Genomic DNA, 18,520 nt, shown 5'->3' on the forward strand with positions numbered 1-18,520 from the left:
TATTAATACAAGCAAACAATAACACTAACAACAAAAGAGATGAGACGACAACATGTGAGGAGCTTGATTTCAAAAGTGAACTTATCCACTAAACATAATTTTTCAGGAGATGCAAAATACCTCTCCTCCTGCAGTAGCCTCTCTCCTGCAAAGTACCTCAGAGCTGTGTGGTTATTTTTAATTTATATTTATCTTAAGATATAAGTTTATGGCAACTATTTCAGACTCTGATTTCATTTAAAAAAATATTAATTGGTTTCAAAGTTTTCAATAAAAAATGTGCTGTTTGCTGTTTGTGGCACAGACATTCGATTTGTGACCAAATGGAGTGGTGGCAGGAGAAATGCCGAGCAAACCACTCTTAATAGTAGTAAGTAGTTGAAAACACAAAAATGACGATTTGTGGATCTGTTCAGTTTTGAAATCAAGCTTGTCAAGTACATTGAAATGGGTATTAATACCATTGATCATTTATTGTAGAGATCCTCAGTGCAAGTTTAATGCACCTATGTAAATTGGTATGATCGTACAAGTGTGTTCAAACAATGGGCAGTGGCCTGTACATTATATTTCTTATGAAATCTATACCCACTTCAACTCTCTGATCTCTATAATTTCATGTAAAAGCACTGTTTACAATAAATTACATTAAAATTTTAATACATTTAAACGCAAAATTTCTGAGTAGTTTTTAATGAAAAAACATTACATCCAAGTTAACATAACAGATAAGACTATTACAACCAAATTCCACTGTAAATATATCACAGAGAACCTCAAGGGAACATTTTTAAATGCATAATGTATGAAGTTTGAATTGTGTTACTATTGTTATTAGTGAGAGTATAATTACTTGCTATAACTGTTTTTTTAAAAATGGAAATCTAGAAAAAAAATAAATCTGACATCTCAGTATTAGTCAGTACATCTTATGACTGGCATAAACATCAAAACAGCCAAAATATTATTTAAAAGAAGGTTTGTCTACATCATAGTTGTCCAAGTGAAGCCTTTTGACAAACTTTTTAGCAAGCTGTTTTACAAAACTTACATTGTGAAAATCTGAAAATTTTTTTCTTGAATAAAAATTATTTCATGATGGATGATTACACTATGAATAATTTCAGTACATCGTTAATCTTTATGTTATTATTTCTGTCTTCTACTTATATACATGTAACAATAGAAGTTATAAGTATACTTATCACATTCATTTAAAAAAGTAGGGATATTATTTAGTAATAATTCCTTTTATACCATTGTAATGTTTTGTTTTTATCTCAGCTTATAAAATAACTTAAATTCATGTTAAAACAAGAAAATGTTATCCAAAAAGATTTTTTACATAAAAGCTTTTAATACAAAAATAAAAAATTACATCCATTATTCATATTTTCATGTTTCAAATATTACTCTTCGTTTACTAATGTGAGGTACAGTTATTGCTAACTGAAACAGGAAAATTAGGTTTATAAAACTTTTTATGATTTTTGTTGCACTTCATAAATAACTATTTAACTCTGTATTGGAATAAATTTCAAAAGTAGAAATTGAAATAAGTCATTCTTCAGAAGAATAATCTTTGTTTTCCTAGAAGGCAGCTTACTAAAGCTTCTTATTAAAAACTGTTGTTTAACAACAAATGATTAACTTGCTCAGGCATTTTATATAAAAATGAACACAACATTTATAAAGTGTAACACATCAAACTCCTAGCATTTCCATTTCTTTAGTGTTCGTCAGTAGTTTAATTAGTTTAGTACTGCAATATTGCAACTCCATATCAGTAATTCTTTTGTAACTTACTTATAAATGAACACAACATTTATAAAGTGTAACACATCAAACTCCTAGCATTTCCATTTCTTTAGTGTTCGTCAGTAGTTTAATTAGTTTAGTACTGCAATATTGCATCTCCATATCAGTAATTCTTTTGTAACTTACTTCTGGGCTGGCAAGGACTATGTAATAACATCAACCCCAATTATCATTTATATAGCCAGTAAAACACATTTTTTTAAAGAATATGAGATATTTAACAATAAATTAGAAAATCAATTTCTCATCTGAAAGATCTTGAACCACATAGCTGAAGAGATATGCTATAAGTATGAAGTATTCCAGAAGTTAGGCTGGAGTGAAGATCTGAAAAAAAAACTGTAATCAATAACGCTGGAGCTATGTGAACAAGAGTAGTATGATTGCTATAACTGGCTAAAAAAAAAAAAAATAAATAAAATGGAATATCAATCATATATCCATTATAATGAAGTCAGTAAGAAATAATTCTGACAGAATGATGTAATTAAGTTCTCCTTGTTTGATATACTAGTTTATTAATGGATAGTAATGAATATGTAAATAAGTTATTGTGTAAACCTTAGAAAGTTCTTTTTGCAGCTGCAAGAAAAGAATAAAAGAAAGGTAATATAAGATAGAAAAATTAGGTAAGTATTTGTGGCTGGGTATGGAAGCCAGAATTAAAGTTGGGAAAGATGACAGAAACTCTGCTACTGTACGTTCTAAAGATCCTAAAAAAACAAAAAAACAAAAAAAAAGTAATAAGAATAATTCATCATATACTGGGGAATATCATGAGAGGAGAAGGATTGAATAAAACATTTTTGGAAAGATCAGTAGAAGGTGCAAACAAGAGAGATCAGAAAAGATTATAGATGATTCAAAAAGATATGGGGGGTATTGAGATCTTAAAAGTTTAGCTTGTAATAGAGGAGAATGGAGATGGACAAGATGAACGGGACCTGTCTAAGAACATATAACTGTAGATTATGACTATGAATAAGTTTAATAATCTTGTAAGAGAGGGATTGTCAAGAACCATCACCAGTTGAAGAGCCCCCAAATTGAAATTAGCTTTTTATCTTCAAATCTTAGAAAATTTTTAGGTAAAAGCTGTATGAGATTTAATTCTAGTCCTTATAAATTTTCTATCAAGTAAAAAAACCAAAAACTTATTAAAGAAAAAAAATTTTTCCTTTTTTTGCCAATTTTTCATTGAAATGAGGTACTTAAACAAAGCGTTATCCAGTCTGTGTTACTTTTCAGTGAAACAAAAACTCAATAAATTTGAGACTGATTATTAGAGGCTGTTATTATTTAAACAGAAAAAAAAAATTCTTCAAAATCCATGAAAGTACTCTCTTTTACATTAACCATGAATCAAATAAAAACCAAATAATTGTAAGGGTATGAAAAATATGGCAAACTATATTCTTTTAGGTCAAATGGTTTGATAACAACCAAAAGATCTCTGAGAATAGCATCTGGAAAACAAAACTATCTGCTGAATTAAGAATCAGATCCTACTGATTAAAGTTGTACTTAATAAATGTTTCTTTATAGAAAAAGGAGTCTTCTTTAAACTTCTTAATTTTCTCTCATTCTAGTAGGAACTATTCAAAACCTAATCTAGAAACTGATTTTCTCTCCTTAATACAAGATCTCCTTTCTGTAATAATGCAACGTGACACTAATAGACTAAAATTTAAATTAAAAAAATTTCAGTACTCAAATGGACTAAAATTTACCATAATATGTAAATTGTAATAAATAACTAAAAATCAATAACTAATCGTAACTTTATAAAACTAAAAGACAACCTAAGCATAGCCAAATATATGTGCTAGAAATCCAATCCCATTCAACTTAGACAAGCAATTTTCTGGTAAAAAGTGAATATAAATTTCAAACTTTCCTTTTAAACAGATATAGATATTTTATTATATGTAGAATAACTTGTAACACCCTGAGCCCAGTACACAGACCGTGCTACAGTACTTAGTGGTCAGCAGCTTAAATATGTAAAATTTATAAAAGCAGAATAACAAGTAAATAGACATATTAATTACATATATTTTAATTAATTATGTATAATAATTTTATTACATTCTTGTTCACTAATTGAAATTATTATAACTCAACAGAGTACAACAGACTTCTTGATGTTACATACTGAATTAATACCCACAATTAATCACTGATAACAACAGATGAAATTACTTACAGTTCCATAAACTATAGGGACAGTAGCAGCATCTTCTAATGTCCAATCATCTGGTATATCCCACATTAAAAGTTTATCTCCCAGTACCACAGAACTAATAGCTTTGCTTGTTAACAGTCCCATAACCCGTCTTCCAGTAGAATCTTTACCAGAATACTCTATTCCTTGTACACATTCCTGAAACAAAATAGCATTATAGAATTGTTTTTTTTTCTAATTTGCAACCACTATCTTTCATTTATTTGCTTTTTGGTTACATATAAATTTTACTTACAGTAGATATCTATGGTGATATATATTTTCTACAGTAGGTTTTGCAATTAGATAAAAACTGACCTGAATAGAACGTTTTTTTTTGGAATAACCTGTTCTAGTTTACTAATTCATGTTTTTTCGGGGTCAGTTATTATTAATGTTTTTGTATTTAACATGAAGTTGAAGTCCTATAAAACAAATAAGCTTTTATCAAGAAATCAGTTCCTAGGAAAGATGGTAAACTGCTTCCTTACAATCTGATGGTTCTGAAACACCTGGAAAGTCTCATGGAATAGCATTCTGAAAATTGTTGAATGTTACAAAGTAATATAAAATGTCAGCAGCCAAAACAATGTTTAATAAACTGGTTTCTGTAGATCACTGAAGTTAAATGACACTGGATGTAGATAAAGCATTGACATTTATTAGTGGCTAAAAATATAAATAAATAAAATAAGAAGTTCTGTTTTATTAGTTTACACATAATAATTAATTTTTTCAGTTAAAAACAGAAGATTTTGTTTGTGGACAAAATTAGGTTACAGCATTTGATATTTGAGGTTTGGTCTACTTCAAATTAATTATTGAGCAGCTTCTGCTAGACATATAACTTTACTGTTACGTATATCTCTCATACAACCTTATATCTCATTTGAAGTGTAGTGAGATATGAGATTTTCACACCATGGGAAACCAGTTTGTGTTGTGTGACATCACACTGTCTCACAACACAAATTTGAAGAAAGTTATTCAGTAGTAAAAATTATATTGAGTTACACCATCCTTAATAAATGATTGTAATTACTTTGGAATACATTTACTGATAGGTACTTTAAAAAAGGATATTTTATTTAAATGGATATGAATGGTAGAAGTTTAATAAATTTAATATTACTCAATTTAACTTGTTTTATCTTATTACATGAGTGTTTTCACATGGCAATACTATTTCTTCAAATAAATCACAAGATTCATGCATGCATTTAGACTATAAAAAAAAAATATATATATATATTTTGTGTATATACACAGATTGAATTTAAAGAAATAATTCTAATGTAAGAATAACCTAGTTCAGAAATTTTGAAAAAAATATGAAATTTGTTCATTTAAAAGATAATATTTTATGTATATGGTTTTATTAATGTCATTTTTGTTATAACAAATATAACAATTTGCTTACTGCTAGTTTATCAGTGACTAACTGCAACAATGAAGAATGAAATATAGTTAAAGTTAAAGTACAAATGTTACATTTTAATGTAATAGATAGTCTTTTAATTTAAATTTACTTTTAATTTATGTTTTATAACTATTTAACTCATAAAAGAGTTATATTAAAGATTATTAATGTACAGTTAAATAGATGTTTTATTCTGATCGGTACATAATAATAATAATTTACACATATATACATTAGGAACAGGTAGATATGCTAATAGACAACTGAAAAAAGGAACTACCCTAGCATTTGTGTGGATGGATCAAGGGAAACTGCAGTAAAACATTTATCAGAGCAGCATCACATAATACTTTATTTAAAAAAAGATATATCTATATATATCTTAATCAATCTTAAGAGCGTATTATTATTATTATTATCTTTTATGACCACATAGGATCACTTTAGTCAGTTTATCCAAGTCTCTTTGATGGGACTATTTGGGTCTTGCAATCCTCCTTTTTATATGTTTTGTATGTAAAAGTATATATAAAATATATTTATACTATACATATATATATATAATTATTAAAATATAAACACATGAGATAAGATTTAAAATAAAGACATGAAAATACTAATCACATAAAGTAACTATGAACCTTTTTCAAGCTTATATATGCAGTGATTCAGGAGGAAAGGGAGATAATTTGGAAACTGATTCTAGAGCATGATTTAAGGAAAAGTTTACAAACATACGTCCGAGCATTGTTATCAAGTTAAGGCTAGTGAAAAAATTTGTCCAGATTTCAATTCTCCAGCTGAAATAAGGTCATACTGAAATTTTTAAGGCATTATACAAGAAGTAAAGAAGATTGTTTCTCATGTTTTTTCACCTGAAAAATCTAATAAAACAGATCCCAGAAATGTATATCCTGTAGTTTTCATGATATCTAATATAAAACAGAAAAAATCGGTGATGAAAAACACTTTTTTTTTAATGTTTTTAGTACAATAACTTTGTTTAATGGCTAATAAATGCATAAATTTTATTATGAAAGCTTAAAGAGAATCTAATTCTGAGAAAACTGATCTAATAAAATCTATGAAAAACAAAAAAAATATCAACTGTTATTATTAAAAACAAAACTCAGAAAAATATTATGAATTTGTAAAAATCAAATACAGCTGTTTTTAGTACATTGGTACTAAAAATGTGAGAATGCTACACTTCCCAACACTCATGTTTCATCTGAACATCAACCACATGGTACATGGTGATGAAAGGGAAAACATTCTTCAGGTTGCACAGCTTAGTCCTGCAATGAGCACGTGAAGAGATTCTACAGGACTCAACATTCCACGGAGTACAATATGGAGGACATTACATGCTCATAGATTGAGCCCTTATCATGAGTTAACAATAATTACCACTTAATTCCTTTCGTTTTATATTCAGACAAAGCTAATTTTATCCGTAACGGCATATACAACACACGGAATTCACGTCGGTGGTCTAAAAAACACCCACATTCTGTAGTTGAATTAAATTTCCAACAACAATTTTCAGTGAATATTTGGTATGGCATGAGCGACAACCAATTAATAGGTCCTTTCATAGTAGAACAACTTGTCACAGGGAGAAGTTATCTTGAAATTTTAAACAATGAATTTCTTACAGTGCTTGAAAATCTCTCATTAGTGAAACGAATTTAAATCTACTATCAACTTGGGGAGCACCAATACATTTCATAAAGCAAGACAATTCTTAGTTAAAAACTTTACTGGTAGATGAACTGGGCATAGAGGGCTGGTAAATTGGCCTCCCTCCTAGATCACTGGACCATACTCCCATAGATTACTTATGGGGATGGATGAAATGCGAGGTATAGAAGCAAAAGGTAGACACATGTAATGAACTGATCAATCACATTCTCAATACTGTTGCCCTCATCAAGGAACTCAAAGATATCATTAGGTTGGTGGCAGATGATATATCTCGCCAAACTGTTCATTTGATGCTATTGAGCATTACCTGGACAGTTTAATAGTGGAAGTAGGTGGACAGTTGGCAAAAACCATCTTGGTAGAAGGCAATTTCAATGCAAAAAATCCACTGTGGGGTGGAATGGTGAGTGACTGCCATGAGGTGGTCACTCACTGTTTCACCCCACAGCCTCTATGAAGCGATGGATGGGGCGGGAGTCACCTGCCTTAATCAAGGTGATGCCCCTACTTTCAACAGAGGTGAGTCTGCCTTCTACATTGTTGTAACATTTTTGAGACCCAGGAGACCAAGTGTTAACCACAAGTGGGAAGTTCTGGAGGACAAGATGCTGTCAGATCACAATGCTATTTAGTGTGCCATCAGTCTTTCAAGAGGGGCAACAGAAGGCTCCTCATCATGTAGTCAGTCAGGAGGTTTTGGCTTCCTTCCAGGCCAACCTCCTGGCACATCTCAGCGATATTAACCATACGGACCGTGAAAGTCTCTCGAGCATCGTAGTTGATACATTCAAGGAGACTCAACCGAGCGGTCAGGCAGCCTACCATAGGAAATGGGCCTATTGGTGGACTGCCGTGGTCGATAGGCTAAAACGATCTTGCATGAACGCAGGTGTAGACTGCAGAGGGCTAATAGGAGGGATGATATCGAACTCGTATCTATTGGCGGGGCAAGCTCAAAAGGACTAGGCAGGATCTGAAGTACGAGATCTCCAGGACCAAACGGCAGAAGTGGAGGGAACTCTGCAATGCCTTCGATGAGGATATATTGGGAGACGGTTACAAAGTTGTTACCAAATAATCTGGTAGGCGTCTTCTCGTAGTCGACAGGATTACTCTATTGGTTGCGCGGAGGCTCTATTTCCTAAATGTGGTGAGACAAACCGCGAGGAAATAGTTGCCATTGACATCCCTTTCGTTACCAGATAAGAACTCGTGATGGCCAGTTGTAATATGCGCGGTAAGAGCCCTGGATTAGACGTTGTGCCCTGGGAGGCGGTCGAGCTTGTTGTAAAACTCGCTCCGTGGTGCATGGTTGATGCATTCATCTACGCCATCATTCGGGAATGTTTTCCAAACTACTGAAGATCCGTCCCGCTTGTGCTCCTCAGGAAGGAGGGGAGAAAACGCAGCGAACCAGCATCCTTTAGGCCGATCAGCTTGCTCAATTACCTGAGTAATCTTTTTAAGAGGGTGGTGGTTAACAGGCTCAACCAAGAGCTAGAGGCAACTGGCGGTCTTACCGACCTCCAATTTGGCTTCCATAAGGGCAGGTAAACTGAAGATGCCATACACATAGTCATGACTAACATCCGGGAGACGTATCAAAGGTATATGGGTTTGATTTCAAGGGTGATCCTGTTTGATGTAAAAAAGGTGTTTAACAGTGTACCGTGGGGCACGATATTCCGGACACTGAAGAGTCATGGCGTCAGTCTATATCTAAGAAGGATAATCCAGTGTTACCTCTCCCAAAGATCAGGAACGGGTACTTCCGCCGAGGGAGAAGGAAGGATCAGGATGAGTTGTGGTGTTCCATAGGGTTCAGTGTTGGGGCCAACACTGTGGAATATCGCATATGATGAAGTCCTATTCGTCGTGCTTCCCGTTGGGACAACCGGGTTCGTCGACAATTTGGCACTCGTTGTGACGGCGAAGTCGGAGCGGGTGGTGATGGACACTGAGAACGAGGCGATAAACATTATTGTCTCGCACCTACAGGAGATCGAGCTTCAGCTTTCGCCGGAGAAGACCCAAATGGTCGTAGTCTTGGGTAGACGTAAGCTGAGCTCGACTTCATTTAGGATCGGTGCCACGGTAGTTCACTCTACCTTTGCAGTGAAATACCTCGGGGAGTTAATAGATAAGAACGCCAAGTTTCAGAGGCACTTAGAAGAAGTGTCGGTCAAAGCCCAAAAAACGGCTGCCACGGTCGGTCGGATAATCGCCAACATCGTGGGGCCTCGCACATCGAAGCGGAGGGTCTTGTCTCAGGTGGTGCTCTCGAAAGTACTGTATGGAGCCCCAGTCAGGCCCTTAGCGCTGCAGAGGGGGAGAGCGCATGGACAATTTTTAGCAAGGTGTACAGGGCTGGCTCCCTTTGAGTATGTTGCGGGTACAGGACCGTGTAAGGTGATGCCGCCGGCGTAGTGGCCGGAATTGTGTCCCTGGATCTCCTCGTTCGGAAGAGAGGAGTTGTACAGGGGATTGGGTAAGGCGGATGCAGAGCCATTGCTTGTCCGTAGGTGGCAGGAGAGATGGGATCAGTCGACGAAAGGTAGATATTTCAGGATCAGTCTGTAGGACCTACAGACTGATTCCGGACCTCCATAGATGGCTGTGCTGAAATCACGGGGAATTAGGGTATGAGTTGACTCAGTTCCTTACCGGTCACGTATTTTTCAAGGCATACTTATGTGCACGGATGCTGAGACCGTCCGTACATTCCGATTACTGCGGGGAGGAGGACACCGCAGAATAAACGGTGTTCGTGTGCAATCGGTTTCTGCAGCAAAGGAAATAATTCAGGAAAAACTTTGGTGTGCTTACTCCAGAGAACATCAAAGGGACTATGCTTCAGACCGAACGATCATGGGACGCATTGTCCACGATGCTAATTAAGATCATCCGAACCATGTTGACGGAAGATTTCCAGGGGTAAATAACTACATCTGAGTCTCTCTTGGAGAATGCTTCCGGCCCCAAGAGGTCGAAGTTAAAAAAAAATGCAGGAACCCAACAAGTTGGACATGGGGCCAGCAATGGAGGCACGGATGGGAACAAGAAACATGAGGTGCTGTGATAATACCGTAAGATGGGCCCAGCATCCCATGTAGTAGAGGGAGAGGGGTTTTAGTGGGTAGGCCCGAAAGGGAGAGTCCCACACTACTATGAGGTATGAGACCAAATAGTGCCTTGGTGACAGAAAGTGATGTAAGGATATGAGTGGGAAAGTGCATCGATGTGTCAATGGTGGAATTTTCAAAGATATATTGTAAATTAATACAGTATAAACTACAATAAGTAATTTTTTAAGTAATCTAAAAGTATTTTAATTTTTCAAAGGTTTAAATTCATTATACTAAAAACACCTGTTTTTAATTTTTTTAAATTCATAACATTAATCTGTTAAGTTTTATTCGATTTTGTTTTTAACAATAAAAGTTACATTTTTTGTTTCTTTTTTATAGACTTTGTTAATCAATTTTCTCAGAATTAAGTTCTCTACAAGTTTTGATAAAAACTTACTTAAAAATTTATCCATTTATTAGTCATTTAACAGTTATTGTACTTCAAATCTAAAAAAACTTCTTTTTGTCACCAAATATTTCTTTTTTACATTTGATATCATGAAAACTAGGCAGATACAGTTCTGAGGCAACATGTTTTATTTATTTTTTTATATGAAAAAACATAAAAAAGCATCCTTATACACAGTTCTCAACTTAAAAAAGATACCATCACTCAGTCGTTTCTATTAAATGCTTATATTGATGTGAGATGGGTAAAATAATGTGGAAGATATTGGTATGACGAGCTAGAATGGAGAGGACTCCTTATTGCCTGCACATTTGAGTATTGCCAGTCTGTGTCAAGAATCGGGTATTGAACAAGGTTGCATAGTCGTCGTTGTTTGTTAAAATGTGGTTAACTGTTGAAGAATGTGTGTTCATGTTGGAAACTTCTTTAGAGGCAAAATCTCATATTGTGTATTGGTGAAAGTTCAGGGAGAAGTTTGAAAAGAAAGCACCAGTGTAAAGTGTTATTCAGAAATTAGTTAAACAATTTCGTGAAACAGGTTCAGTGTTAGACTATACATGTGTCCAACACAAGTCAGTTTTAATGATGCAGGCCATACAGGATATTAAAGTAGCAAGCAGTTATCTATATCAAAGAAATGATATCTGTATCAAATGGAGGTTTTTCCATGAGCTAAATAATGCTGATTATGCTAAAAGGGTTCACCATTGTCAATGGTTCAAGAACTTCATTAGAGACAATGTTATAGCATTTTAAACACATTTTTTTCACACATGAAGTGTGGTTTCACCTTGGTGGGTATGTTAATAGTCAGAACTACCAGACCTGGGGTACTGAAAATCCACAAATTTTCTTTGAATCTCCTCTATACCCACAAAAAATAGGCGTGTGGTGTACGATTTCAAGGTGATGAGTAACAGGACTCTTGTTTTTTGAAAAAAGTGGATGCTCCAGTCTCTCAAGAAATTATCTAACAGTTCATAGCCTTACTGTATGAAGATGAGTGTGTCGCAACAGGAGAGCGCCACTTACCATACAGTTCACTCAACTTTGGAGATGCTATAGGATTTTTTCAGTGGAAGAATCATTTAAAGGATTGTGGGCACCAAGATACCCTGATGTGACTGGTCCAGACTTCTTTCTGTGTGGTTCCTTAAAAGAAATCGTTTATAGGAGTGATCTACGCACCCTGCAGGAATTGAAGATAAACATTACCAGTGCCATCTAGGAAACAGATAGCGTACAGCTAACAAGACTAGCTAAGAACATGTTCAAACATGTTGACAATTGCATATAAGTGGATGGACATCATTTTCAATGTTTTCTGTAAATTAAGTAAATGTTTGCTTATAGACTAAACTAAGTGATGGGAGCTCTTTTAAGTTGAACATTCTGTATAAAACCTTAAAAATTTCAGTATGACCTTATCCACTGTGGTAACTGAAATCTGGGCAAGATTTTTCACTATCTGTAACTCGATAACAAAGTGTTTTTAGATGTATGTTTATATGAACTTTTTTTCTTAATTCAAGCTCTAGAATCAATTACCAAATTACTTCCCTTTCCTCCTGAATCATTCTATACATATAAGTAGACATAATTAATCACAAAGGAATTAAAACTGCTGTGCAATATTGCATTCAAACCAACAGAAAAACACAGCAATTGCTCTCAAAAAGCAGTTCTTAATAATATTTTTATCACTATATCTTCTACATAAGGAAGCTACAGTGTTTTATTGTAGTTGGTTGTTAACTGAGGTGCAAGTGCACTAGTCAGAGTTGCTGTCATGAGAGTGATGATGTTCACTATACAGCCTATCTATATAATGAATAAAGTGAGTGATTGCAAACCTGAATATTTACTCCATTTCAGTGTGCTTGGCATCCTGATGCATGGCAGTATTTTTGTCTCAATGAAGATGGCAAAGGGAAAGGAAAAGGAAACCACTTCAGTCCTTACTTTCTTAAGTAAACCTGGTCCAGGATGCTTGCTATCCTGAGAATGCCAATTTGAGGAATGACTTCTTTCCCATGTTAGATTGCCTTACAACCTTTTTGTTTACGTCATCTATCATACATATATAGTGGTTGACTGAGTTTTTAATAAAGGAAAACTTCTGTATTCATTAATTTCACTCTTTCTTTTTAACAACTTATCCAAGTTTATAAACAGTGATGCTTTTGAATTGCTGTCATTTAACTGTTTATTAACTTTAAAAAATAGTTTTGATATACTAAATGGAAAAGGAGAAATAATGTTTTTAATGACCCATTATCACCATGACGTCTATAATTCTGGTGAGAGTAAAGATAAAAGTCCGAATTTAACAAACAAATAACATATTTTACAAAATTATTTTGCCAAACTAAAACTGAGAAGTTGTATTCGCAAAAAAAGTGTAAAAACTGTGTTTTTCTGAAAGTATAAATGATTAATTTCTTGTTGTGTAGACTAGTTTTGAATAAAATAATGCCAAACAAAATAGTTTTAATCTGGTATATGTTATGTATATTTTGTAACGGTTACAAAGTCATAACACCTCAAACTCAGATGTCTTGTTAGCCAGACCAATGTTGTTTTATTTTGCACCTTTGTATGTTGCTGTGTGTATGGTTTTTCTTTGGTTTTTCAGCAAAATTAAATTATTATTTAAGCCGCAGTGCAGCAATAATTCCTTGTGGTGATCAGGCAATAATAAACTTCTTGTAGTTTGCTCTAGAGATCTTAATTTTCTTCCTGTCAAACTGTTTGCCACAAATAGAATACAAATTGAAAATGTTTTTCAGATTATGCACAAGGTACATATCCTATTTTTTCAATAATTTGGTGTTTGGTCAGGAAGACTAAATGCAATTAAGGTATGTTTAATTAAGAAAATAATAAAAAAAAGAAATGAAATAATAAATTATAATACTTCTGTAACAAATAGAATTTCTCATTCATGCTTTAATAATCAGTTAATAGATCAATTTTATTATTCTCATATAAAGATCAGGCAAAAAATGAAATCAATAATTTTTTTTGAGTTCTCTTTTTCCTGTAAAATATAACCTAACTTAATATTTTTCCCAAAAATGTTTCTCAACAAAGCAATCAATTTGTTGGATTACAACATCATAAAATCGATTATTTTAAAGAAAAGGTGATTAGATAAGAAGTATTTCAGATTTTTATAGCCTCTACGGACAATGCAAACATATATGTTGGATGTTTGTCTGTGTGGGTTTATTCGTGGTGAGATTGGAGGATGTTTACGATGTATTATTGAAGAATCATGTGTTTGGGGGCATCATCTATAATTTTGTGTGTAGGAAGAATTTCATGCATCTATTTGTACTAGAAATTATTTCAGTAAAAATACTGAATATAAAGTTTGTGTGTGTGTGTTTTGTTGCACATGTAGAGTCTAGATATTCAACAACAATATTAAAAAATTAAAGTATATTTTTCAAAAAATACAGAAGAATGAAATATCTTATAGAATTAAAGATTGGCTGTTTTTTTTTGGTTTACCTTACGTGTACCTGGATTCCTTTCTTCTGTTAGCTGACATATGCTAAACACAGCATAAGTAAGTTTTGTAAGATTTTAACAAATTTACAAGTATGAAAAGTGAAATATTCTATTAAGTACTGTGAATAAAAATGAACTGATAAAATGGGAAGTGTTTTGTGTGTACTACAGTCTAGGATGAACTGGTTTGCTGAGAAGATTAAACAGGGTACATATAAAATTGGAACCAATCTTATTTTACCAAATTTTTATGAAAAGTGTAACATCCTCTGTATTCATTGATATTGTTGAATATATAATATTAAATACGCATAACAATACAGTTGGTTAATATGTCTGATAAACTTATATTTTAAAAGAATTATTACAGAATAATAACCAACCAACCTGATCGATTCTTCCCCTAACCATAATTTCATTTGCCAATTTTCCAGTAGCAGTCATTATATCACGAAAATTTAAAGCTGAATAATAAACTGATACAAGAACTTTACTTTGGGGAAGACATGTTCTGAAATAAAGAGATAGAATAAAAATGTTAATTTCAGTGGAAGGTCACATCATTATTTATTACTGTTTGCAAGACTCTAAGCTGAATAAAAGTAAAGTAATTTTGGTACCTTAATTTAATTTCTTATGTAACTAATTCACTTATTTTACTGAGAGATCTTACAACAGCAAAGGCATAAGTATTAATTTATACAAATATATATACGTATATGCATATATATTTGTATAAATTATATAAATATATATATATATATATATATATATATATATATATATATATATATATATATATAAAACCTCATATATCATCATATTGTTGTTAAATAGAAACACTAATCTAACTTAAAAACTACACATTAGTGCATTTGCACTAATTTTAATGTTAATTAAACTAAATAGTTTAATCCTTGAAAAAGTTAATTATTTTATTAACTTAATGTTTATACATGTTTTTATCAATGAGTAGCTTGGATTTTTATTGAACAATAAATATGCCTCTGAGGACAGAGGCAATAGATCTAAATATGCACTCTTCACACTCGCAAGAAGGAAATAAATAGTATATTATGTATGTTTATATGTTGCTTAGATGTATTTATCATCTTACATTCAGACTAATTAGACAAAAGTATAAAAAAACAAAGTACACATAATAAAACTTCTATTAACTGACATCTCCCAACTATAAACAACTCTAAACAGCAGGCAGTTTTGTATTTCCAATCTCTAAGAATAGGGGTTTAAATAAAATATTTTAAACAGTCTTCATTCAGATCCATGAACAAAAATTAATATGACAAAGATCATTTGTCAATTTTAATAATTATGCTTTATGAAAATACACGCGCTGTAATTGAACTGATAATATTTTTAATCAGTCTTATGTTTTCATCTCATGTGTTTTTTACCTGAAGATGCTATCTATGGAAAACAGTGAATGATATGGCTTACTTGATGTAATACATGACTATATAATACATTGATAACATGAATTATTTGCACTAAAACATTTGATAACATGAGTTACCAAACATTTGTACTCAAATGAAATTAAAATTTTTTTATAAAGCAGGGTTTCTTAAAGAAATGTAATTTCTGTGTAAACATAGTGAATGACATCAATGCTTATAAATGGGGTATGTATAAAGTTGCAACATAGAAGCAAACATGTTTGCTAACATTGACAGAAATGTCTGTATAAAAAAAATATTTATTTTAAGTTCACTAGATCAACATAACCATGAAAATAGTGACTGGAGTTTGCAGATGAAATTATGATAACGGACTGCTGTTAAATTAATTTGCTAAATGAAGTAATTCATTTATCATTCAATAAATGATAGGATCATTTACTGAAGTAAACTGACATATTTTAACTCTAAAAAGTAATTGGAACCGAAAAAGCCAAACCCAGTATAAAGACAATGATTAATATGATGTTTTATTTCTCAAATAAAAAATGATTCATTTTTTTTTCACCATAATGAAAGAAATGAATCGGGAAAAAATAAAAAATAAAATTCCACCAGAGGATTGTTAACATAGCTAATATAAGTTTAAATAGAAATAAATATGAACTGCTAAATAATGGATTAAAACATAAAATAAAAAAAATTCCAACGTCGAAAATATAGTTGAACAAGACATTATAGATAAGGGACGCAAGACATTTAGCAGCAGAATTAATAAAAAAATCAATTAAAAAAGTAACCACCAAAAACGAAATATATGTAAAAAGAGAAATATAAAAAAGAAAATAATGCTCTAATTACAAAAGCAGATAAAGAAAATGCAGTAGTTATCATTAAAAAGGAAGATTTTATAAATAAGACGCAATAGAAAATAAAAATAAAATTGAAATATATTAGAAAGTAATTATAGAAAATGACTACAAGTATATTAACATGAATCCGAGTATACCAGTTATGAGAACACAGGTTAAAATTCACAAAGAGAATTTACCGAAAAGGTCTATAATAAATTACATGAATGCGCCAGCATATAAATTAGCAAAACATTTAGCAAATACATTTAAAGATGTAAGGATATTGAAAATCAGTGCACAGTAAAAAATATAATCGAAGTCACAGAAAAATAAAAAAAATATAAGAATAACGAAAGACTGCAGGGTTTCATGTCACATGTCCTACCTAACAGAAGTTAATTTTGGCACGTAAAAATCCAATTTGATTGATTGGCCTAAAACAGCATTAAAAGAAAATAAACAGATTTTATAAAAGAAATTAAATGAGGAAAGATAAATAATAACTTGAAAATAGAAATTATTAAAACTTTAGAAACAATTCTTCAACAAAACCAACTTAAATTTAATAATAAAATATATAAAACGAAGGATGGATTAGGCATGGGCAACCCACTATCAGCGATACTGAGCAAAGTATTCCTACAGAATATGGAAGAAGAAAATATACCAGATCTCATGAAAAAGTACAATTGTTTAGAAGATATTACGTGGATGACACTCTATTAGTAATTAATACATTTTTTTTTGAGGTCGAAAAACGCCTACGCGTTATCATCGCCCGGATTTAAAAAAAAAAAAAATAAATAAAAGAAATTAAAGCTAATCTAAAAGATAAATAAAACTTACAACTAATATCACAGATAAAATCTAAAATAAAACCAAAAGTAAACAGAATTTAACAAAGTCCGAGATGGGTGTAAAGGCCCCATTCTCGGATAACAAAAACACTAACAAGAAATCTAAAAAACATAAAAGCTCTAACATAAAACTTTAAACTAGGTTAAAAACTAAAATAAAATTAAATAAAACTTAAAACTAATACAAACTATATAATAAAAAATTAAAACTAAGTTAAAAACAAAAATTAAAAAAAGTGAAATAAAACTTAAAACTAATATCATTAAAAACTTACAACAAATATCATTGAAAATCTTACAACTAATATCACAGACGGAGTCTTTAAAACATAAAAGCAAAAATAATAAAAAAAGTATATAAAATTTAACCAATTCCGATAGAGAGTGTAAAAGGCCCCTACTCGGATAACAAAATCAAAAACACAGAACCACAAAAATAAAAAAAATAAAAAACAAACTTATTAAAAACTCTTCCAACACACAAAATATACGCGACAATTCTTTGTCGCATTCTTTGACAATTTTTTGTATTAACCCAGCAAGTAATTAATAAAGAAAGACATAATAGTGAACAAAAGATTCCAGAAGAAATGAACAAATTTCAACAAACATTAAAAATACGATTGAAGAATAGAGAGACGAAACTAGTAGTTTTTTTATTCCTAAAAATAAAAAGAAATAAGAATAATCTAGATTTTCAAATGTATAGAAAGAGACTTACATAGATAACATCATAACTTACGATTTGAATCACCCAATGGAACATAAATTAGCGGCATTTAGATAAAGCTAGACTACATAAATTTCTATTAAAGAAACCGGAATATAAAATAAAGTTAAACAATATTTTTATATAGCAGAAAATAACAGGTATAAAAGACAAATGATAAAAAAAACGAATAAAAACACAAGCCTGCGATGGTTGTGGTTTATAGTTTTTGATAATTTATTCTTACGTATTTTGTAGCTGTGAATCCGAAAATTAACTTAATTTTTTTCCATCACGTCAGGAGTTTTCGCAAATCGCAAATTTCAAAATTTGTAAAAAATTGAAAAACTGCGAAAATGTGATACAATAAAATAGATATAAAAGGTTTTCTTTTTTTAATAAATTAATATAATATATTATTTTTTGGCTTATACTAAGCATTCTTATAGCTAAAACG

At 31.6% G+C, this 18,520-nt stretch overlaps 1 protein-coding gene across 1 annotated transcript in view; it reads right to left on the minus strand.

The window, feature by feature from the left end:
- The window catches only part of FASN3 (Fatty acid synthase 3), a 280,712-nt gene that overhangs the window by 105,255 nt on the left and 156,937 nt on the right, over window positions 1–18,520 (minus strand). The window contains exons 24-25 of the mRNA XM_075362162.1: window positions 14,610–14,733; window positions 4,025–4,201 (exon numbers count right to left, since the gene is read on the minus strand). Of these exons, the coding sequence (XP_075218277.1) occupies window positions 4,025–4,201; window positions 14,610–14,733 (301 nt within the window). The remainder of the gene's footprint in view (window positions 1–4,024; window positions 4,202–14,609; window positions 14,734–18,520) is intronic.

The sequence above is a fragment of the Lycorma delicatula genome, chromosome 4, assembly GCF_047948215.1.
Source record: "Lycorma delicatula isolate Av1 chromosome 4, ASM4794821v1, whole genome shotgun sequence".
NCBI lineage: Eukaryota > Metazoa > Arthropoda > Insecta > Hemiptera > Fulgoridae > Lycorma > Lycorma delicatula.